The sequence below is a fragment of the Macaca thibetana genome, chromosome 20 (assembly GCF_024542745.1).
Source record: "Macaca thibetana thibetana isolate TM-01 chromosome 20, ASM2454274v1, whole genome shotgun sequence".
Lineage (NCBI taxonomy): Eukaryota > Metazoa > Chordata > Mammalia > Primates > Cercopithecidae > Macaca > Macaca thibetana.
The window spans coordinates 68580634-68606075 of NC_065597.1; the positions used below are offsets into that span (position 1 = coordinate 68580634).

The 25442-nt window shown below is 40.8% G+C and overlaps 1 protein-coding gene across 7 annotated transcripts in view; it reads right to left on the reverse strand.

Annotated features, from left to right (window-relative positions):
* Window positions 1-25442, reverse strand: part of RBFOX1 (RNA binding fox-1 homolog 1) — a 2487135-nt gene that overhangs the window by 649414 nt on the left and 1812279 nt on the right. For all 7 annotated transcript variants that reach the window (XM_050774301.1, XM_050774299.1, XM_050774300.1 and 4 more), the window contains one exon: window positions 13957-13998. In XM_050774301.1, the coding sequence (XP_050630258.1) occupies window positions 13957-13998 (42 nt within the window). The remainder of the gene's footprint in view (window positions 1-13956; window positions 13999-25442) is intronic.

Genomic DNA, 25442 nt, shown 5'->3' on the forward strand with positions numbered 1-25442 from the left:
TGGAGTGCAGTGGCCGGATCTCAGCTCACTGCAAGCTCCGCCTCCCAGGTTCACACCATTCTCCTGCCTCAGCTTCCCAAGTAGCTGGGACTACAGGCGCCCACCACCACGCCCAGCTAGTTCTTTGTATTTTTAGTAAAGATGGGGTTTCACCGTGTTAGCCAGGATGGTCTTGATCTCCTGACCTCGTGATCATGAACCACCCGCCTCGGCCTCCCAAAGTGCTGTGATTACAGGCATGGTTGTAACTCTTAATCCCACTTTTTCTCTAAGTGTGAATTAAAGAGACTCTGTGCACTAATATGTGAAATGCTTAGCGTGTGTTTGTGCCCAATGACTATAGGCTTTAAGGTTCTCATGCAAATACTATCAAACACACTAAAGCGACTCCGATGTTTGCATAACTTTTTTTCCACCTTGGAGTGAATTCAACCATTTCGATTGGTCAATAATAGTTTTTTGTTATTTGTTATTCTCTGGGTATAGGGTTTTACACAGGTGACTGTGGGGAAAAAAACACAAGGGTTACGGCCTTACACAGAAAGACGTGTGCTCCAGGAGCTCACTTACAGGTAGCGTCTAAAAAAATTAAACTCATAAAAGCAAGAGTAGAATGGTGACAGCCAGAGGCTGGGAGGCTGGAGGATTTGGGAGATAGTGGTCAAATAATACAAACATTCAATTACACAGGAGGAATTACTTCATCAGATCTACTGTGCAACATGGCGACTACAGGTAATCACAGGGTATTATATTCCCCAAAACTGCTAAGAGAGCAAATTTTAAGTATTCTTACCCTAAAAAAAAAAGGTAAGTACGTGAGGTCATGCAATGCTGATTAGTTCAATGTAGCCATTTCACAATGTACACGTATTAAACCATCATGCTGTATACAATAAGGATATACCATTTTTATTTGTCAATTTTAGAAAAATGGTTTAAAAGAGGGTCAGCGCCTCAGATAGATGGCATCTTTGCTGCAGAAGAAGGTTCAGGAAACCCATGCAAAATCATGAAGCATGTGGACAGAGGAACTAGGCAGGGTGCTTGGAGATGATGCTGAACACGAGTGGGGAGGCGGAGTGTATCAGGGGAAAGGTGGCACTCACGGCGAGACCTGCACGTGAAGAAAGCAGACTACCTGGCTCCATCAGATCATCTCTAAAAGGACCACACAAGCACCTTCTACCTCTGGTAGAAGAAAGCTGGACAGAAGCAAACTTTCTAAGTAAGCTAGGGGCATTAAACCATGAAATATTAGAATGCATTCTTCCAAACACCAGTTGCTTGCTCATTTAGGTAAGGTGACAAATGAGTCTCCATACAGAATGGGTCTCACAGGAGGCTGTAAACTCCAGAGATGAAACCAAGTAACACGCTGTGACTCACATACTCATCTGTTCCTTTCTCCGTCCATATCGACCTATAGAGGATTGCTGCGTCCATCTGATTTGTTGTATGTGGTGGTGACACAGAGGGAGCCAAGGATGCCATCTCTGTCCCCAAATGGAGTCCACTATTTCTTAAGCAAACAAGAAAATGCACATACACAGGGACTATGATACCATAGCTGGTTTAAAATGGCATTTCAAGAGGGCAATAGGATTCAGAATATGTAATTAAATCAGTGGTACTAATACACATCAGGATGAACTATCAAGTTTTGGGGGCTTTTGTTTGGTTGGTCGGTTAGTTGCTCATTTGCTTTTGATTTTAGTAGCAATGTATTTGATCCTCACGAGGCCTTGATGTGTGTTTGCTGGGGCTGTTGTAACAAAGTACTATGGACCAGGGAAATGAAACAACAGGAATTTATTTTCCCACAGTGCTGGAGGCCAGAAGTCTGAGACTCAGGTATCAGGAGGGTTGGTTTCTTCTCAGACCATCCTCCTTTGGCTTGTAGGTGGTCATCTCCCTTCGGGTCATGTAGTTTGCCTCTTGTGCGTGTCTGTGTCCTAATCTCCTCTTCTGTTAAGAACACTACCTGGCCAGATGTGGTGGCTCACGCCTGTAATCCCAATACTTTGGGAGGCTGAGGCAGGTGGATCACCTGAGGTCAGGAGTTCAAGACCAGCCTGGGCAACATGGTGAAACCCCGTCTCTACTAAAAATACAAAAATTAGCTGGGTATGGTGGCGGGTGCTTGTAGTCCCAGCTACTCAGGAGGCTGAGGCAGGAGAATCACTAGGAGGCGGAGGTTGCCGTGAGTGGAGATCATGTCACTGCACTCCAGACTAGGCAACATAGTGAGACTCCATCTCGAGAAAAAATAAGAAAAGAAAAGAACACCAGTCATATTGGATTAGGTTCCATCCTTATGGACTCATTTTATCTTTATCTTACTTATCTTTTTAAAGACCTTAGCTTCAAATATAGTCACATTGTGAGTTACTGGAGGCTAGAACTTCAGTGCATGACTTTTGTGAGGACACGACTCAGCCCATAGAACATGATAATTTATTATAGCTGTTCCTCCATATCCATGGTCCTTGGTGTCAAGACTTCATGTGAATACCAAAGTCCATGGATGCTGATATAAAAGGAGGTCTCTGATATAAAATGGAGTGATATTTGCATATAACCTATGCACATCCACTCATATGCTTTAAAACATCTCTAGATTAGTTGAATACACAATGGAATGTGAATGCTATGTAAACAGTTACTATCCAGAATGTTTAGGGAACGATGACAAGAAGAAAAATCTGCACATGTTCAGTACAGATACAGGTGTGCGTGTGGGGTTTTTTGTTCCCCTAAATATTTCTGACCCATAGTTGGTTGAATCTGCAAATATGGAACCTACAGCTATGAAGGGCCAATTGTATTCCTAGGGTGAGGCTGAGACATCAAAACATTTTACCAGCTAAATCTGAAAAGCACTATTCTCAACTCTCATTCCCACGTGAGAAATGGGTTAAAAATAGATAGTGCCTCGGTTCTTCTCCAGATATCTGATCCAGTAGGTCTGGGGTGGAACTGAGGAAATGGCACTTATTATAAACATTTTCAGTGGCCGTTGAAGGGTACTCTGAGAAGGAATAACTTGGCAGAGAGACATGTGATGATCCCGTGACATCACAAGTTCCTCTGACACTGCTATCTGTTTGATACTGATACAGATCCTTTATCTGTGGGCACCTGGGTGGTCCCCTGTGGTTGGGGGGAATATCTTACTCATACAGGGAAGGACAGGGTTCCAAAGACCCTGGAGCATAGACCTTTCTTCCTGTGCCTCCCTGCTCTTGATGACTGAGAATTGAGCCAAAAAGATGTACAAATTCAGGTAAGCATCTAGCCCTGCATGTGCCTGAAACCAATAGCTCCTTTCTCTTAGCTGCCAATACATAAAGTCAGTGCCAATCCACAGAGCCATCAGGGACGCATAGCAGGGTATGATGAAGAGTTGGCTTTTAGCAAACCTTTAACCAAACTCTTGGCTCTGCAGTTCTCCAAGTTTAGCACATTTCCCCAGTGTATCAGGAGGGATTCTTTGATCACAGGGAAAAAAGGAGTAAGTCTGACTAACTTCAGCAAAAAAACAAACAACAACAACAACAACAAAAAAAAGCGATCATTTGAATGAGATGAGGTAGCTTAAGGGATGGATGGATGGATAACCAGACTTAAACATAAAGGTAGGAATGAGGGTGAATCTGAGGTCTAGCCCTGGGAGCTGTCTCTTCACTCAGTTTCACCAGGATATCACTACCGAAATGAATCAACTCCAGATTTTCAATCATGCTTGTTTTCTTCACCATATTTAGCATTACTCTACTCAATATTCAGAGTCTCAGGAGAAAGAATTTCAACAGTCCTGCCTTGGCCATATCTACATCTGATGGCTAGGGGCGGGTGTCTTGATTTATCGTCTCTCCAAGACTGCACATGTGAAAGAGGAAATGTAACCCGAATAGAGTAACAAAGTACTAGCTACCATAGGCAGAAATGTCCGTTGGCTGCAACACAACAAGAAAGCATGTGCTTGCTATACCCACGATTCATCCACATACAAAGCATAGGCTAAATGAAGTTTATCTACGTCCATGAAGGAGGACAGAAGGCTTTGCTGTCTCATTGCCATCTTTCTTAGGACCATCTCGGGTTTGTCTGCATCATCAGGAAGGAAGAGTTTCCTGCTCGTTACTCAATCCTGCTGAAACTTGCCTCTTCCTACCCCCAACTAGAGGAAGCTACAGACGCCCTATTTATTTGCTTCCTGCCCTATTTCCATTGCCTATCAAGTATTTTTTTTTTTCTCCTGGAATGGTATTTAGACCTCAAAGGAATAGAGCAGGAAGACAAGTCCTTGCTGAGACATCAGTCATAGAAATGAAGAGTAGCTATGACAAATTAAAATGTCAGCATTAGCGATTTGCTTGGAGCTGTTTGATACAGATTTAACGATAAAGCAAGAAATGGGGATAGATTTGCCCTGGAAAGAGGCATGATGACTGGGGATAATAGGCTAAATTAAAGCAAGGGAAAGGGAGAATGAATATTAAGCCAAATATCCTAAATGTGTTAACTTTTGAGTCTTCTCCATATAAAGTGTTTAAATGCCTGGAGAGACTCAAATAAAGAATTAATTAACATATATGTGAATTATAAGATTCAGCATCAAAAATGAAGGACAGTGGATACCTGTACACTTCTTTATTTAATTTCACAATGAAGTTGGAGAAATTAAAATCTGTGACTAGTTGGCTGATTTCTTGACCAGAATCAATCAAGAAGTTGATTTCCTTGTGTTCATCAATTAATGTTCTTGCAAAGACTGGAGAATATATAAGCTCTGTATGGAACAGGTCTTGTGAAGACATTTTAAAAACATGTTAAATGTATTTATGAATTTCTTATTTTAGTAGAGAAGCTGCCCCTGGGGATTATTTGCCTGCGTTCCTGCAGCTTCTAGAAGCAGAGAACTAATTACTTTGGGGCAAACTCCCTCTGCTTGGAGAAAATCACAAAGGTGGGACCATTCGTTACGTGAGATTAAAGCAAGCAAACTTCTGCCAGTTTTTTCCTTGTATGCGTGTGCACACACACACACACAGACACGAGAACATACATGAAATCTCATCAACCATGAAGATCTCAGGCCTGAACCCTGAGAGTCCTCTCTGCAACTCACCACCTACCTGGGATCTCTGCTAATCACTGAGGTGATCACTGAAGTCTGGCATTAGCTGATCATTTGGAAAGCTAATGCAAAGAATGGTATTCATGCTTACAGAGGGATGCTACTGAGGACAGCACAATCCAAGGAAGGAAGTTACTAGGCTTTTCTTAAGACAGGGAAGAATTCTGGAACAGCTGAACAACAGTTTGCATAGGACAAGCACCAGGATGTATACATGGAAATGTCACCCTCCTTGGGGAGTCCCAGAAATTACTTGCTGGGGGATTCAATAAAAAAGGATAAATTTGTTCTTCCATTATAGACAGATGGGGTTCTGAGTCATTAGGGTTGGAACATAAAAATAAGCATAATTTTATTTTGCGTTTCCAGCCCTAGTTATAGCTATTCTATTCTTTAAAAGTCATTTCATCTGGGAATGGGAGAAGGTACTTAACTGGAAGTCCTTCAAGCAAGGAATCACTTTTAAAGGGATACAGATTCTTCTGTTTTAATGTAAAATATATGAACGTTCATGCGTTTGTTGATCTTTGATGTGAGTCTAAGGCCTTTTCTTTGAGTAATTTCTCTGTCGATAAAAATCCCTCATTATCCTTCCCACATACACCTCACTAACATTTCAGTCACCAGCAGGGGTTGGCTAACTATGACCCACTGCCTGTTCTTGTAAATAAAGTTTTATTGAGACATAGCCTCAATCATTCATTTTATCTATGGCTACCTTTGTGCTACTATGGCAGTGTTGAGTGGGGGCAATGGAGACCCTATGGCCTTCAGATACTAAAATAGTCACAATCTGGCTTTTTTCAGAAAAAGTTTGCTAACTCCTGGTCTATGGCATCAATTCTGGGTTTGATTAAAGTGGAATGAGAATGTCAAGACACACTGAAAAGAATCTGACTGCAGGATCTTTCCAGATTTCTGAGGGATTTTTTCCACGAATATTTTACAGTCCTCTCACCCACAGCTAATCAAAATAATTTTTGAATCCTGTTTTCACACAATGTTTCCAAAGCATTTAGTTTTCATAGAAACAGCTCTTTTTCTTACTGCACTCATTTTTCATCAGTTTACATAATATTCCACTAAATAATGTAATTACAATAAAAAGTGCAGCTGGCAGAAGCAGCCCTGGGAATAAATACAACTGACTCTTGGCAAGCAGACACCGCAACGGGTGAAGAGAAAGGTAAACTTGTACCAAACAGTCACTGCATAGGATGCTGTGCACATCTGCCAATATGTTTTATAAAGAGATAGGACAGTATGTATTAATCTGGTACGTTTGATAAGTGAAGGTCAATTAGGTAAGCTTCTTCTGTTCATACCCTTTTACATAGCATCTCTTGTTTCTCATATTCATCAGTTTCACGTTGGACATTTTTTGCCAATTGTTGTCAATGATTATTTGACAAATGTGTGTCTTTTCCACTAGCCTGTGAGGTACAAGAGAATAAGAACGGTGCAAGTTTTAGTATATTATTATACCTCTACTGCCTAGCACAGTGACTGGCATATGGTTGTGCTCAGAAAATATTTCTTGAATAAATAACTGAATGGAAACAGGCATTTCTGCAATGAACCATCTTAAATTATAGTCAGGAAGAACTCATGGATCTTGTGAGGTCTCACCAAGGAGTGGGGAGAAGGGGGGCTTACATTTTCTCCCATGCTATCATAAGAGCCACTAAGGAATGAAAAGTTGGGCTTTAAAAAGCAGGGAGGGGTGAGACACGGCGGGGGAAGGTATCTCTGATTCTGATAGCTCAATTCCAAGGCAGTCGGGAAGTTTCATTATCTGATGTCCAGAAGAAGGCGATGGGTTTAAGCCAAGATGATCATTAGCAATTTGCATTATGCCATCCACATCACTCTTATATCTAGCAGAAATGAGAAACTCGCTTCTAACTGGCAAATTAAATATTGATAATGCAGATCTGCTCTACAACCTCCTTCACAAGGCGGGTACCATGATTTGAGTATTTCTAAAAAAACTCAGTCATTTGCATTCCGGTATCACAATCTCTGTCATAACTGTGGGCAATCTGTAACATTATGAAGTTAATATTTATCTTTAAAGCAACCCATTTTTAACTTAAATAAATGAAACAATAAATGGAACATAAAATACGACATGTGCCAAGAAAACTTTGTATTGCCACTGCAAATGGAAAACCAATATCAATAGTCACACATAAAAGTTAATGAAAAAAATCCATTAATATCCAACAATAATTAAGAACCTTTTCTATTCCAGACACTTTTCTAACAACCTCACATGCATTAATTATTTTAATCTTTTTTGCATGCAAATATACAGACACAAAGACACATGCGTATGCACACACACAAAAAAAACTTATGAAATTGGTGCAATGATTATCTCCACTACACAGTTGAGGAATTTGAGGTAGAGAGGATTTAAGTAACATGTACAAGGCTACAAAGTGCTAAATTGCAAAGTCTAGATTTTATCTCAGTAGGCCTAGCTCCAGGCCCCTGATTCTTAACTACTATATTTTACAAACAATGTTTTTAAAGTGCAAAGAGATGCTCTAGGGCTGTAGGCTCTCAGCCTGAGGCACACTCCCTTTCCCTTAAAAAGAAAGCTTAGAAAGGGTTAGAGCACTGTTAAAGATACTTTAGTTTAAACTGCGAGTTTCTCATTGACATAAAAAGGACTGAGAGAGAATGGGAAGGGGAGTAACTTTCTCTCTAAGCGATTCCCCCTTTCTTAAAGACTTGGTGTTCGCCTGAAAGCTGTGAATAAGACGTGGGGTAGGTGTCTTATATTTTGGGAAATACAGAGCTAGCAGTTGGTGGTAGCACATGTATTTTCCAGGATCCTTTGTTCAACGCCGATAGCCATGTTTTGAAAGCATAGCAGATATCTATATCTATATCTTCGGTGGTTTTTTATTGTGGGTTTTGTTGTTGTTGTTGTTGTTGTTGTTGTTTTTTGTCCAGACAGTCTCCCTCTGTCGCCCAGACTGGAGTGCAGTGGCATGATCTCTGCTCACTGCAACCTTCACCTCCAGGGGTCAAGCAATTCTCCTGCCTCAGCCTCTGGAGTAGCTGGGAGTACAGGGGCCTGCCACCATGCCTGGCTAATTTTTGTATTTTTAGCAGAGACGGGGTTTCACCATGTTGGCCAGGCTGGTCTCGAACTCCTGACCTCAAGTGATCCACCCACCTCAGCCTCCCAAAGTACAGGGATGACAGGCATGAGCCGCCGTGCCTGGCATCTTTGATGTTATTTACTCAGCCAGCAATGGCTCCTTTTCCCCAATAATGAAGTCTTCCCTCAAGAGTTGGCCCTGGGCAACTATGTTTCTTCATACCATTTCCCTGGACAGATCCAATTGGCCCAGAGTGAACAACTGATCCAGACTAAGCCAATCAGGCTTCTTTTCAGGAATGTGTAACCAGGATGCACTGATGGTCCGTCCCTATACCGGTGGAAAGTGATGCAGCATACATTTAGGGGCTACAAGGTGTCATGTGTGCATAAAGGTAGAGGGAGTCTTTATCAAAAGAAAAATCCATAGAGGACCCACGAAGAGAAACAAAGACAGGAGATGAGCAAGAGATATGTGGAGTTCAGACAGCTTTCCCATTCTAAGCTCTGATTCCTGGGAGGCCTGGGTGCATGCCTTTTCTGCTTAAGAATCTGTCTCTATTGTTTGCATTCCAAATAACCTTAACTGAGAGGGAGTTATCTCCTAAATATTTTGCCATGTCATCAACTACAGAGCCTGCCCTCTGTGTTGTCTTTTCTTGTGGGGAGTTGGGTGGCAACAGATATGTGCTGTCTGTATGCTCTTGGCTGGTATTTCTAGGAGGAAGAGAAGTGAAATAATTCTTGGGAATAATACTGTATTAACAGTAGCTCACCTTGTTGACTACGAGGTCTGCATTTTTTTTTTTTTTTTTTGGCAGTGCTTTAACTAAATTGTTTTATCCAGTCACCAATCCTATGAGAAAGCTATTCTCATTTTATGCATACAGTCAAGCTCTGAGACACTAAGGAGCATTTAGAAGTTGGATCTGAACCTAAGTCCACAACCAGTACTTCACCAGCCCTACCCACCCTTCCCAGTATGCTGACTACAGTGTCACGTTGCCATACTGCAGATCAGTATTTGAATCCACAGAACAGAATCTGGCATTCATGCATTTGGCTACTTAGTAGTTTTCTAACTGAGCTTGTTAATTAGCCCCCAAACCAACATCTAATACTCAAGCACAAAGATCCCTTTGTAGTCAAATATTTTATGAGTGCTCAGAAAAGTGGGCACTGGAATCTCCCACCCTATGACCATACAATCTCCCTCAACCGGTAGATTGTTCAGGGAAACAAAGGCTCCTGGGATCATATTATTTCTGTCTTACTTGTTTATTTGTCCATCTGTTAGTTCAGATGCTGGAGAGGTAAATGTTGATAACTGGATATGGTCACTGCACAACTATCACCATGACCTGTAGTGATGCTGGAACAAGCTGGTAAATACAGCCCATAGAATCAGGAGTGATTCATGCACAGATTCCTTAGTGAGCTCCTGTGACCATCTCCCCAGAAGAATCCAGCCAGTAATGTGAATTGCAAGCTCAGAAGAAGGCTCAGTCTAGTCTAGATTGACAAACCTTGGGATGGAGGAATGAACAAGTCCCCTGTTGTGTAGTTTGCATAACAACTGAGCAATGTGAGTAATCCCAATAGTTCTCTGAGAAGAGTGATCCTCCTGTTAGGAGTAACTGGCTGATGCCCTTCTCTTGGGAAGGGTAGGAGCCAGAAAGCTCATGGACAGCATATCTGGGCTGAGCTGGTAACTAAGGTACGATGCCTCATGCCTGCTGTCCACACCTAATGCTGAGGGGATATGAGCAAAGACTATATCCAGTGCCGTCCAAATTACACAAGGCAAAATACAAAGACAGTGCCAAGATGGGTAGAAAAGTTAGGATATAGGTTAGGATGGGCGATGTGACCTGTGAGATTCAAGGCTGGCAGCAAAGCATCTGGGTCAAATTCCACAAACCAGAATTCACACAGTTGCTGAGCCCATATATGTAGGATGAAAGACAGTAATGAAAAGTAATGACAGGAAACCAGCACCCTGACAAACAGAGTGGACCCCTGTGGATTCCTTTTGTGGCAGACTCCACTTGGTAACTACTCTGGAGTGCATTTTCTCCTTCCTTCAGTTTAAACAAATCCTGTTTATGTTCAGGTGACAATGTGCCTGATGCTGGAAATGAATCATAACTGCTGCAGCCAATCACTGAGATTCCAGTTCACCTTGCCAGTGACTGATGTACAGATTGGCCAATGAGATCTAAGAAAAGGGCTGCAGTGACGAACTCTGGGAATTATTTTCCACCAATAAAATGCAAGAGCTGTGAAGGAGACGCTCCTCCTCCCCTTCCTTCTGATGAGAGTGCTGCCCTGTGAGAAAGTGATATGGGGTAGATGGCAGCCATCTTGGAAGAAGGAAAGGCCAAGGGAAGTACAGGGATTCCAAACCACTGCCCTGATACCGAAAAGCCTCTGAATCCACCCTGGAACTGGGAGGTGGAGAGTTATTTATTTTTGTAAATAACTCTTAGCTTTTCTGTAACTCACAGATAATAGCATCTTAACTGATAATACTGATATGATTTCAAGAGTATGTCCTACAACCAAAAATGTTTTGTAGTCAGCTGAGTTAGACAAAAGTTGTATATTATATTGAACTCTTTGTATTTCACCTTTGCACATTAAACGCTATGAGAAGTCCTGCAGTTAAAAAACAAAAACATTTCCGCTTATTTTTTTTTAACATGGTATTTCCTAAAATTAATCATATAATCGTTTTAAAGACTTCTTAATATCTTCAAGATACTAAGCACTTCACAGAGTCTGTTTTGGAAAAATTAACTTAGGCTTCGTGAGAAAAAGAAAGGAGATCCTAAGACCAAGTATAGGATACGCCAATTCCTACACAGCTTCGATGGGCACAAAACAGAAATGGCAGCTTTATCTTTCTGCATCATCTGCTATTTACAGGAGGCCAAGGAAAAGGAATAAATTTTACAGCTATCCACTTATATCCCTGAATTCTGACAACAGAATGCACTAATGAAGGACCTTCAACGTGATAACACGGCCACAGTCCTAGTCATCCTGAAGAGCAGATCTGGAAATACATTTTGATTGCTGCACTTAGGACACATTTTAATTGTGGCTTGCAGACAGTTATCCTTCAACGATGTGGTAACTAAATAGATTTCTATTTTTCTTCCACTCTCTTTCTAAGAAAGCAAAACGAGATTAAGGAAAATGCATTGCATTGCGATGGACAGGTATTTACATTTCAGTTCTAAATTTCTTTCAGAAATCCTTAAAAAATGCCCCCCTCAGGCCTGGCACGGTGGCTCACACCTGTAATCCCAGCACTTTGGGGGGCCGAGGCAGGCGGATCATAAGGTCAGGAGATCAAGACCATCCTGGCCAACATGGTGAAACCCCATCTCTGCCAAAAATAAAAAAAAAAAAAAAAAAAAAAAATTAGCTGGGCGTGGTGGCACGTGCCTGTAATCCCAGCTACTCTGGAGGCTGAGGCACAAGAATTGCTTAAACCAGGAGTCAGAGGTTGCCATGAGCCGAGATTGCACCACTGCATTCCGGCCTGGCGAAAGAAAGGAACTCTGTCTCCAAAAAAAAAAAAAAAAAAAGTCACCTTAATAAAGGAAGTTTTCTTTTGAGGTGGTGGAGGGCCTCTTAAAGACACAGCCGTGAAAGGAAAAGAGGGAGAGAGGTAAGGAGGAAGAAAAAGAGATGGAAAGACAGAGAACAAAAATGAAGAGAACAGAAGAAAATATCTACAGATGAGATAGCTACCAGTACTTAATCACACTGGGGGTCTCCCAGAGGGAGCTGGACGCCTGAGTCACGTGGGAAGGGAAAATTCCATTGCACTCTTTGGTAGTATTTAAATTTTGAACCCTATATATGTGTGCTCTATTCAATCAAATGCGCCATCTATCAATTCAAAACATTAATTCATTTAAAAAGCAAAAACAGTGACCACAAAAGTAACAACAAACAAAGCAATGGTTCCTGATGTTAGAGATGGGGCTATTGGAGCCTCACTGGGGACTAATGTAAATGAACCATTATGTTAATATCAAGCCACTCCCTGCATTTATGTAACAGAGAGGGGAAGACTCCATTCTTGAACCTAAACAGGCCCCTGTCGACAATGAAGTCATCAATGAGAAATAATCCCTTAAAATGCAAATAAACCCTTCATTACCTACTGTGTCCTTAACTTGCCAGGCAAGTGCCATTTGCAATAGAGATTTCAAGATTATCTTAATTCTCAGGAATTTATCAGGGACTCCTGGAGACAAAGGCACATATTTCTCTTTATCTAGCTCTGACCTAGTTCTGGCCATCGTCCCCATCCAAACAGCAAGAGAAATCTGAAGTTGTAATACATTATTTAATAGGATGAACCAGTAATTCAGACTGCAGGAAAAAAAAAAAAAGGCAGTAAGAGAGTTCAGAAAAGCTTAAAACATCTTGAAGTCTGTTCCATGAAGGAAAGGGTCACAACTAATGTTGGCACAGGTACTTGAAGGAAAGTGGGTAGAGAGGGCCATACTGAGATAGTACATAAATATGCATAAAAGAAACAGAAAACCTTAACTCGCTTCCTTGGTTTCATGCACCTGGATTCTGTTATTTTACCCAAGTACTTGACAAACCTGATGCCAACAGCAAGTGTCAGACGCAAGCAACTCTACAAATTATTGCCATCATGACACTATCATTAGGTAAATGCTCTGAAGTTACAGGGCAGTGTACGAAGGTATTAGGCCTGTCTGATACATTATTCTTATTTATTAGACACCTTTGGGCACAGTGGTTTCCCAACGCCAAATCACACTGTTGTGGTTTTAAAAGCAGCATATTTCTCTAATTTTTATAACAATTTGAAAACATGGCTACAAGGCACATTGTCCAGTAAAAACTGCCAACTTCCATTAGTGACATGAAAGATAGACCAATCATAATTTGAATCTCGTCCACCGAAAACATGAATTCATTTAAAAGAAAACAAATGGGGAGAAATCCCATCGTTTCTAAAAATGCCATCCCCATACCAAGAAGAATGTCCACTGAGACGCGATGAAAGCAGAACAATGTCACCAAGCTCCATTTATAACCAAACACTCCCTCCACATCTGGGGAATACTCCTTACACCGATATACCTGAGCACCAAGAGAGTTTCATTTTTAAGTGGGGAAATAGAATATGAGGTTTAAAATGTTGTCTCCCTCTCCCATATACACAAATGTCACTAAAACCAAGAGGTCTATAGATAACGCAAATTCTCCTAGAAAACGCCCTTGACATATTCCTTGCTCACCCACCCCAGTCAACAGCCAAAGAGCTTTTTAGCCACTCAGCAAACAGCCTGGTATCCATATTAAGAAGGCAGCAAGCCATCCTTTTGACCTTTGTTATTACTTAGACCTCGTGCTGTACATAAAAAGACTACAATGATGTCAAACAAATTCCAGAAGAGAAGTATTTATTGCTGAAACTAAATCAAAAAATCCATATCTACTATAATGGCACTTCAAAAGAAGATATACTGTATTTACCAGCTCAATCAATACTAAATTAGCTGGGATAAATATTTTCAACTCTACCAGTCTTAAGATGAAGCCTGTTATTTAGAATCCGTGTCTTGGGAGAGACAAGGAAATTTTTGCTTATCACACAAAAATGAGAATCAGGAAGCATTTTACAAGCAGGTGCACCTACCCTTAGCTGCTCTCTTTCACAATTCATCTGTTGTCTTGAAACCTACAAAGAGGAGAAAACGAAGGGGAAAAGTCAGAAGGCTCTGCATCAGAAAAACATGAAAGAAAACAGAAAGTTACTTTTAATTACTCAGCTCAAAGAAAACCCATAATTAATTAATTATGTATTTAATTTTTCTTTAGGTCTACATAGCTCAAGCCTCACATAGCTCAAGGCTCACTTAGAGTTCAATTGTGTTATTCAGAAGCACAGCTAGGATACGTCAGAGACTGGAAAGGGGATTAGGAGAGAGGTGTAGGAGAATGTGTGGGAGGCAGCATCTGCCTGGGATAAGGGCAGCTCCCCTCTCGTCAAGAAACCCCCCACCCTTTGCCCTGAAATCTCCGGCTTGCCCTATCTCACAGGTGCAGGAATTCCTCCATAAAGGTCCACTCGAGATGGTTGTGATAAGTCAGTGGAAAACACACAGTTTTCTCTGATGTTCAGGGCCAGCAGTGTCAGCTACATGCCTTGACAACTGGGTTATATTTTATGGTCCAGTTCTAATCTGATGGTATTAAGTCCCCATAGGATTGTACTGGGGAGAATTCTGAGGTCAATCCTTCTATCAGAGAAAGAAACCCCAGTAGGTTTCTACTTTCAATCATCAGATAGAAAAATGGGTGTTAGCAATACATATGCCCTGCATTAACTATCTTTGCCCTGTTGACATGTTTTACTTAATGTCCAAGGATGCTTCTTTAGAGTGGCCATATAACTTATTATCCAAACAAGAAAACATAGGTGGGTTAAGAGGGATGGGTGCAGTGGTATTACATGATTATACTAATAACACAGATAAAAAGTAACACACACAAGGAAATTTGACATATATGGTCATTCTGTCATCAGGAGCTAGTAGACTCCACTGCGAACTAAAATAGTTTAGGCCGAAATAAAATTTAGGTCTTCATTCGTCTTTATTCTGTATCTTTCCGGTATTTTTTTTTTTAACCAATGAAACAACTCCCGACTTCCAGCACCAGACAATATACTGTAAGTTTTTGAAACTTTTACGAAGGGATATGGAGGTTTAGGAACCTTTTGATGTATATTTTACGCATTTTGTACAGAAAGTTTCTTCTGACTTCTTCTAAAACAAAAAGAAGAATCTTTACTTAAGGAATGCACCAGAGCCCAAAAATCTAAAATCAGTGCTTTTCTATGCCTTTTTTTTTACCCAGAAATATTACAACTAAGAGTAGCTCTTAAGAAAATAGGCAGAGAGGCACACAAATGTTTACTTCCATGTCAATGAACCACAGCATTATTTATGAAAAAAAATTATGATGTGTGATAATGGGAAAATTAAAAACATACTATACTGATAGTGTAGCATAACATGTACCATTGAGAAACAAAGTTTTAAATATAGAGATCTGAAAAATGCTTAAAAGACACCATTTAGTTTTTAAGAAAAGAAACCACAGAAATATACAATATTAGGGTTCCTATCTTGTGTTAAAAATACAGTGAAACAGATCATTAAAGAAAAGGAAGGAAGGCCGGGTGCGATTACTCATGCTTGTAATTCCAGCACTTGGGAAGGCCAAGACGGGTGGATCACCTGAGGTCAGGAGTTCAAGACCAGCCTGGCCAATATGGTGAGACCCCAACTCTACTAAAAATACCAAAATGAGCTGGGGGGTGGTGGTGGTGGGTGCCTGCAATCCCACCTACTTGGGAAGCTGAGGCAGGAGAATTGCTTGAACCCGGGAGGCAGAGGTTGCAGTGAGCTAACATCCCACCATTACACCCCAGCCTGGGCAACAAGAGTAAAACTCCGTCTCAAAAGAAAAAGAAAAAAAAAAGATAAAAGTAAAGGAAGAAAAAGAAACTAAAGAGGAAAAGACTAGGAGAAATACTCCAAAAATTAAAAAAGAAACTGGTACAATTCTATAAACATCCAAAAAAAAAAAACCCACATTGAATTATACACCTGAAATAGGTGACTTTATATTATGTAAATTATGTCTCCATAAACTGTTAAAAGATGAAGTGGGGAAAATTCATTGAGAACAGAGAGCAAATTAACAGTTGCCAGAGGACTGGGTTAATGGAAAAGGAGGAGTGACTGCTTAATGGGTATGAGGTTTCTATTTGGGGTGATTAAAATGTTCTCAAACTGGATAATATTTGCAGAACATTGTGAGTTTACTTAAGCGCCAGTAAAATGTATACTGTAAAATGGTGAAAATGCTAAATTTTATTTTACATGTATTTTAACACAATAAAATAAATGAAGTGGGTAGCGAGGTTTCGGTTCTTGACAAGATGGAGACAAAAGAATTCATCCTGCTTCCCTGACTGAATGCAGAGAGGAAAACTGTATAGAATGCATTGGGCAGCTATTCGAGATCTCCGAAAATTAAATAGCAGCAAGTGGAGGGGGGAACAAAACGACCAAAATTTAAAGTACCACCAGATAAGTGGTACCACCACCAATACCCCTTAGTGTGGGTGCAAGGTAGCCAAGAGCTGAAAATCAGACACCCAGGCAGATAGAGACTCAGGAGAAGCACTTTGGTTTTGTCTTGAGAAACGAGACACAGGAATCTTAATGCTTAGAGAATAGGGAAAATCCCCATTGTTCTTTTTTTTATTATTATTCTTTCTTTTTAAAAGTTTATCTCTCCTCTTACGCTGCAGTCTCCAGGCAATCTCAGGATAGTGTTCCTGTATAAACAACAGTGGCAAGTGGGGCGGCTACAGACACTTAACATCTACGACTGCGGTCCCAAGAGGTTGGGCAAACAACTCCCACCTCCCATTGCTTTTCTTTATTTCCTCTCTTCTCTCGACACTTGGCCCTAAATGCAGACTCAGATGCCAAGCATGTGAACAGAAAAATGAAAAACAAACAAAATACCACCAGCTTTCTGGGTGGAGGACAAAAAATGGGGAACCCTCGAAAACAAGTATTACTTTGAGGATCCTGGAGAGAAAATAATGGGGGAGAATTACCCTCATACGGTATTTTTTACGAACTCTTGCACTCACCTCTCTGCTCATGTCTGTTTCTGACCCTAAAAAGTTTCCATAAGCTTTGATAATTGAACTAAGGAACAGACTACTGCCCACATCCCAGACTTGATATGTACATGGGAGACACCCAACAGAACTGATATTGGAAACAAATCCACAGAAGAAAAGCAAGAGCTTTCAGCGTGAAACCAACAAGATTGATTGCTTACTAAAACAAACATATCAACAACTTCCATGGGATTTAAACAAGGCCTAGAGTCTCATAACACAATCTTCAATATACCCAGGATACAAACCGAAATGACTTAGCATACAAAGAACCAGGAAAATCTAAACTTGCATGGGAAAAGACATTCACAGACACCAACATCCAGATAGCAAAGATGTTGGAATTATCAAATAAAAACTTTAAAGCAGCTGTTACACACCTGCTCCAAAGAGTAAGAAAAAACACACTGAAAATAAATGAAAATAAAAGAAATGGACAGTGTTAGCAAAGAAACGAAAGATGTAAAGAACCCAAAGGAGCTGGGCGCGGTGGCTCATGCCTGTAATCCCAGAATTTTGGGAGGCTGAGGTGAGGGGATCATGAGGTCAGGAGATCAAGACCATCCTGGCTAACATGATGAAACTCCATCTCTACTAAAATTACAAAAATAAAATTAGCTGGGCATGGTGGCAGGTATCTGTAGTCCCAGCTACTAGGAAGGCGGAGGCAGGAGAATCGCTTGAACCTGGGAGGCGGAAGTTGCAGTGAGCCATGATTGTGCCACTGCACTCTAGTCTGGGAGACAGAGCAAGACTCTGTCTCAAAAAAAAAAAAAAAAAAAAAAAAAAAAAAAAGAACCAAAAGGAAATTTTACAACCGTAAAAATAACCAAAATCTCGGACTGGGCACGGCGGCTCATGCCTGTAATCCCAGAATTTTGGGAAGCCATGGGGGGCAGATTACCTAAGGTCAGGAATTCGAGATCAGCCTGGTCAACATGGTGAAACCTCTTCTTTACTAAAAATACAAAAATGAGTGGGGCGTGGTGGCAGGCACCTGTAAGACCAGCCTCAGGAAGCTGAGGCAGGAGAATCGCTTGAACCCGGGAGGCAGAGGTGGCAGCGAGCTGAGATCGTGCCACTGCAGTCCTGCCTGGGCTATAAAAGTGAGACTTCATCTCAACAAAATTAATTAAATAAAATGGAATAAAATAAAATCTCACTGAATGTGTCCAAATACAGAATGAAGACAACAGAAGAAAAAGAAGTAAACTTGAGCACATAAAAAATATCCAATCTAAACATAGAGGAAAAAAAATGTAAAAAAAGGGAAACTCGGGCCGGGCAGGGTGGCTCACGCCTGTAATCCCAGTACTTTGGGAGGCCGAAGCAAGCGAATCACGAGGTCAGGAGATCGAGACCATCCTGGCTAACACGGTGAAACCTATCTCTACTAAAAATACAAAAAATTACCCGGGCAAGGCACCTGTGGTCCCAGCTACTCGGAAGGCTGAGGCAGAAGAATGGCGTGAACCCGGGAGGCGGAGCTTGCAGTGTGCGGAGATCGCGCCACTGCACCCCAGCCCGGGTGAAAAAGCAAGACTCTGTCTCAAAAAAAAAAAAAAAAAAAAAGAGAAACTCAGAGACTGTGAAACAAATATCAAAAGGTACAACATTTCATGTTACTGGAATTCTAGAATATAAGGATCAAGAGTTCACTGCAGAAAAAACATGCTAAGAAATAATGGCTGAAAACTTCCTACATTTGACAAAAGATATAAATACAGTTTCAAGAAACTAAGAGTTAAAATCAATGAAATCCACAACCACATATATCATAATCACATTGGTACAGCCTAAAATTAAAACACACTGAAAACAGCCAGACAAACAATGCAATACTTGTAAAGACCCAACAATTCAAATAACTATGGATTTAAAACAAAATTCAAAGTAAACAAAACAGACAAATGAAAATCCAGAGAGGTCGGCAGAAAGTAGCACCCAGTTATTTAAATACTGAAAAAATAGGCCGGGCGCAGGGGCTCACGCCTGTAATCCCAGCACTTTGGAAGGCCGAGGCGGGCGGATCACAAGGTCAGGAAATCGAGACCATCCTGGCTAACACGGTGAAACCCCGTCTCTACTAAAAATACAAAAAATTAGCTGGACACGATGGTGGGCACCTGTAGTCCCAGTTACTCGGGAGGCTGAGGCAGGAGAATGGCGTGAACCCGGGAGGCGGAGCTTGCAGTGAGCCGAGATTGCACCACTGCACCCCAGCTTGGGGACAGAGCGAGACTCTGTCTCAAAAACAAACACACACACAAACAAAAGAACTGAGAAAATAACTGTCAACTGAGAACACTAAATCCAATGAAAATATCCTTTAGAAATGAAAGTGAAATATGAAGGTAACTAAGCAAATTCACTGCAGATGGACCTGCTCTAAAATAATCACTATAGAAAGTTTTCCAGTTAAAGGAAATATGATACATGAAGGAAACTTCAAACAACAAGAAAGGAAGTGCTGGAAATGGAAAGGGTAAACATATGGGTAAATGTTAATAGGTGACTGTACTCTTGAGTTCATTAAAATATGTTTAATATCTTAAAGCAAAAAATAAAAAAAGGCAGGGGCAGGGGGAATTGCATGAAGAGCTTTTCAATTTATGGATATACAATACACAAGATAAACAAAACATAGGCTGGACGCAGTGGCTCACGCCTGTAATCCCAGCACTTTGGAAGGCCGAGGCAGGCAGATCACCTGAGGTCAGGAGTTCAAGACCAGCCTGGTCAACACAGCAAAACTCTGTCTCTACTAAAAATACAAAAATTAGCTGGGCATGATGGCATGTGCTTATAATCCCAACTACTTGGGAGGCTGAGACAGCAGAATCGCTTGAAACCAAGAGACGGAGGTTGCAGTGAGCCAAGATCACACCATTGCACACAGAGTAAGACTGTCCCCTGCGCTCCAAAAAAAAAAAAAAAAAAAAAAGATAAACAAAACATAAAGACTAAAGAAAAAGAGACATACATGGTGATAAGTTTTCTTTATTATCTCCCATCTTTACTGAGGCACAATTAAAAAATAAAAATTATATATATTTAAGGTGTTCAACTTGGTACTTTAATGGATGTATAAATTGTAAAAACAATCACGAGAGTCAAGGTAATTAACACGGGTGATAAAGTTTCTGTGTTCCAATTAAAGAGGCAAAATACTGAGTCTTGTAGACTGAGAGAAAGATATGTGTTATAATACTACCTTTAAGAAAACCTATAAAAAGTGATATGCCCAGAACAAATAATGTTAGAGTAACTGGATGTGCACCCACACACACACACACCCCTTTACCTAAACCTCACACTTTATACAAAAATTAACTCAAAAGGGAACACGTTATCTATGTGTAAAATATAAAACTAATAGCCGATGCAACTAAAGACTGAGGGCAGTGCTTCCTTCTTAATGCTTTTCTGTAGTTTTCAAATTATCCTTTGTAACATGCAGGACATTAATAATCAGAAAGTATTTTAATATCAGTACCTTGCAGAAATACAGGTGTTTTAAAAAAATGTACAGTAATAGTGATAGCATTGATTTTCCTTAATTAATAAAAAGTTTATCTTGGCTGGGCATGGTGGCTCACGCCTGTAATCCCAGCACTTTGGGAGGTCGAGGTGGGCAGATCACCTGAGGTCAGGAGTTCCAGAAGAGGCTGGCCAACATGGTAAAACTCCATCTCTACTAAAAATACAAAAAAAAAAAAAAAATTAGCCAGACGTGGTGGCACAGACCTGTAGTTCCCAGCTACTCGGGAGGCTGAGACAAGAGAATCGCTTAAATCTGGGCAGTAGAGGTAGGCAGTGAACCAGGATCGCGCCACTGCACTCCAGCCTGGGGAAAAGAGCGAGACTCTGTCTCACACTATTAAAAAAAAAAAAAAGTATATCTTATAACTAGATTAGTATTTTTAACATCTGCCTTCAAATATTACAAGGATTTGCCAGACTCACAGGAGCACAATGTTGACACTGAAGGAACCAGGTGGCCTGCTGACCTCTGACCTGTGCCATGTGAAGTGGCAGCACACGATCATATTCCTATTGCAGACAATGTCAAATGCAAAATCCAACAGTAGCCAAGGAAATAGCTTTGCTGCCCTTCAAATGAAGCCTAATAAGGAAAATGAGATTTGCGAATAATGAAAAGGACATTTCAAGTAATCTCCATGGTAGACGTATTTGTTTTTGCTGTGTTTATTTTTCCCTGCACAGCATCCCATATTGTTTTGCTTATATTCTAGTGATAATATCCAGCTTCTTTTTTGGGGTCATGCACCTGTTCTATTTCATAAGTAATTAAGAAACTGGATGCCACCACCACCACCATACTCCACCCACTGCCAACCCCTTTGTTTGGAAGTGGGAGTCCCTGGCCAATTTGAGTCAATTAAGTGACATACATATCTCATGAGTAAGGTGGCCAGTGACCTCCCCTCCTTTGAGTAGCGAGCATCAAATGCAGATCCATGCTTTCCTCACATCTTCCCTGAAGACAGAGCTGTCCACTGCACAAAATGGCAGAGTCCCATCACGTGTTGTGTGTTTCGGCTGCAGCCTTGCTCATCAAACAGCATCCCAAACAGGGTGTAACAGTGCTCGGAAGACTAAGTTATTGCTGCAACTAATGAGGCTCTTTAAAAAATTTCCCCATAACCATTATGGGAGAGGCTCGGGGTGCGGGGATTGGGGGGGGTTGGAAAAAGGCACCTGTAACTCCCTACAGTCTGTGATGAAGAAAGACCCTACCTGTGCACTCTTTAAAAGCCAGCCTTGAAACATATCTTAAATGTACACTTCATCAAATGTCATTTCATTTGGAAACTAACATGTGATATTTTTTTTCTCCCATGGCAGTAATGCACAAAACCAATATATTTTATGGCCTAAATGAAAAAAAAGGGAAGTGGAAGGTCGGGCGCTGCTCCTTTAAGATGCTTCCAGAATCAAATACCACTCTCGAAAGGGCTGCCAAGTAAGCACTTATGAAAGGTTAGAAACTGAAGCAATAAACTTCAGCATGAGACCCTTTGCTCTCCTGGTTGAGTGGGATGTTTAATAGCAGGGATTCATCTTCCCCATCTCCTATCTTCATTTAGCCAACAGGGCCAAAGACGCTTTCTCACACTCAGCGTTTTTCATCCTTCTCCTGACTTTGAGTTCTCTCTTATCAGTTCTTCCCGCTTTATTCTGACCCTATTTCCAGTCTGATTTTCTCTCCCACACATCAGACTGGCTCTGCAAGAACTAGAACTGAGTCTTCCTTTTCTCGAGATGAGTATGATGTTGGAATCCACTTGTTTACTCATCCATCCTTTCATATATATCCATTTACCCACACACATACACACTCATACCCACACATGCATATATATGTACAAATATATCTCAAGCACCTTCTGGATGTCAGACACTGTCCTAGGTGCCAGGAATACAATAGCAAAGAAGGCTGCTGGAGCTATTGTCTAGGTGGGGAAAAAGATGAAGTCTATGGATAATTACAATACAAAGAACATTTGTACAGTGAAAGTACAAGAGGTACTCACAGTGCATAGGAGGTGGCCAAACTTGTATTAGAGAATTGAGAAAGGTGTTAGTGTATTTTGTTTGGTTGTTTTTGTTCTGTCTTTTAGACAATGTATCCAGGGAAAGAATGAAAAAAATACATATTCGGAGGAAAGGAGCGGGGATGTGTGGAAAGCTCAGTGAGATTATGGAAGTGCAATAATTGAATATGGCAGAAGAGTCAAGTGCAAGAGGGAATTGGTGAGAGATTAACTTGAACTGGGGAAAATAGGAGTCAAAAGAAATATACGACACACAATAAATAAATGGATAAACAGATGTGCATGTTTTCATGTCCGCAATAATAGAATGGAAAATCCAGTTTTCAGGACAATTGTGAATCACTTAGAAGGAAAGCACTGGACAAGTTTAGCAGCATAGAACTCAATAAATCAAATCAATTGGTAGCTGTGAGTATTTCTCAGTGTTGCTGTTTTTGTAATCATTATAAATTCTTCTGAAACAAGATGGCATTTTCCTATAAACACACGTCTCCAAGTACCTAAGGTGAGCCCCGCAGTTTGCCTTTTCCTTGATGCATTTCAGGATTATGATACACATTTGAGATGTGTACTCTGGGTACTAACTGCCTAACACTGTGCTAATGAAAGAGGATGTGTATCTAAATGACACCTCATACATTTTAAAGGATGAGTTCGTGTCCTTTGTAGGGACATGAATAGAGCTGGAAACCATCATTCTCAGCAAACTATCACAAGAACAGAAAACCAAACACCGCATGTTCTCACTCATAGTTGGGAATTGAACAATGAGATCACTTGCACACAGGAAGGCAAACATCATACACCAGGGTCTATTGTGGGGAGGGGGAGGGGGTAGGGATAGCATTAGAAGATATACCTAATGTAAATGATGAGTTACGGGTGCAGCACACCAACATGGCACATGTATACATATGTAACAAACCTGCACATTGTGCACATGTACCCTAGAGCTTAAAGTATAATAATAATAATAAAAGAAATTCTTAGTGAAACTCAAAAAAATGTATAAAATAAATGACACATTGTACATTTTATTTAAAAAAGACAGGGGAGGAGTGATGAATAAAATAAAGATGATGATACAGGGTCATATGTGACAGAAAAGAAAACAATAGGGTTCCAGGGCTGCTCAAAGGAGAGGCAGCAGCCCAGCCTGCTGAAGGAGGAAAGCAGTGGAGGAGACATCAGTCAGGTGTTTCTGGACATGAGACCCTCGATGTAGCCCTTACTGAGTAAATAGGAGTTGAGCAGGCGGACCTCCCCAAGGATACAGAAACAAGATACTGTGAATGGCACAGTCAAAAGTTGGACAAAGTAAGGGAGAACACTAGATTGGGGTGTGGAGGGTGGAAGCGAAGGTACTTTGGGATTACATAACATAGGTTTTGCTCAATTTTAACTATGCTGCTAGGAAAGTAATTGTTTTAATCACTTTATTTATTTATTTATTTTTATTTATTTATTTTTGAGACAAACTCTTCCTCTGTCACTCAGGCTGGAGTGCAGTGGTGCAATCTTGGCTCACTGCAACCTCCATCTCCCAAGTTCAAGCTATTCTCCCACCTCAGCCTCCCAAGTACTTGGGATTGCAGGTGCGCGCCACCACACCCGGCTAATTTTTGTATTTTTAGTAGAAATGGGGTTTTGCCATGTTGGCCAGGCTGGTCTCGAACTCCTGACCTCAAATGATCCACCCGCCTAGGCCTCCCAAACTGCTGGGATTACTGATGTGAGCCACTGCGCCCGGCCTTAATCACTTTTTGCTGAAATAAATTTCACACTAACAGTCGTTAAAATGTATCCAACGTTTATAACATGTCATAAAATGAGCTAAACAGTTCCTAGTTACGAGCTCAGTTAATTCTCAGAACTTTGTAAGCAGCTGACAATTGATTTCATTGGCTGATTTGATTCTAGCTCTATTTTACAGGTAGAGAAACTCAGGCACGGAGTGAGTAAATTCCTGAAACCATAAAGATAGGAAGTATTCAAGAGGGAATTACCATCCAGATGGATTGACTAGGTTTCCTCTCTGAATCACTGTTGTACACAGCTTCCAGGGTCAAGTAAATCAGCCACAACCATGGATACCGACATTGTTAGCCTTCCTCCCCCAATCTGTGCCTCACTTGTCCTTAGCAGGTACTCATTAGCTACTCTACCCTGACAAGATGCTGTTTACACACTTGTGTTTCTCTACAAGACATGCACTTACTAGCTAGTGTTATCTAGTTCCATAAAACACATACATTTCCATACCTGGCTTCTTGAGGTAAGGACCAGAATAATTTCCACCAAATTAGATTTCTCTGATATCAAAGCACTGAGCCCTTCTGTAGATCCAGTTTTCTCCCCAATGGAGACTGGAGGTTCAGGATCAGACGAAGGAAGTCCAGTCCTTGTACATCACCTACGTAATGTTGGCCACATTATATAGTCTCTGCAGGCAATTTCCCCATTTGTACCATAGAGACAATATGGTACCTGCATAGTGTCTACTATTATTGTGAGCATAATCTATTTGAATTACTAAGCAAAGCACTCAGCACATTTAAAAATTCAGCAAATACCAGCAATTGGTATTCAAATTAATGAGAGAGACAGCAGGTTTTCACAAGAAGTACTGGGTCCAATGACTTTGGTCTAAATCCTGGCTTTGTCCCGCAAGGCAACAGCTTCTTTGAAATTTCGAAAGGTTTGATACTCTTTTTAAGAAGTGTGGCTAAATTGGTATCAATTGTTTTGAGGGGGCAGATGGCACTTATCACAATGCAGAACTTCCATTTCCTTTAATTCAATGGTTCACATTCTAGGAATCTCTTTAACAGAGCG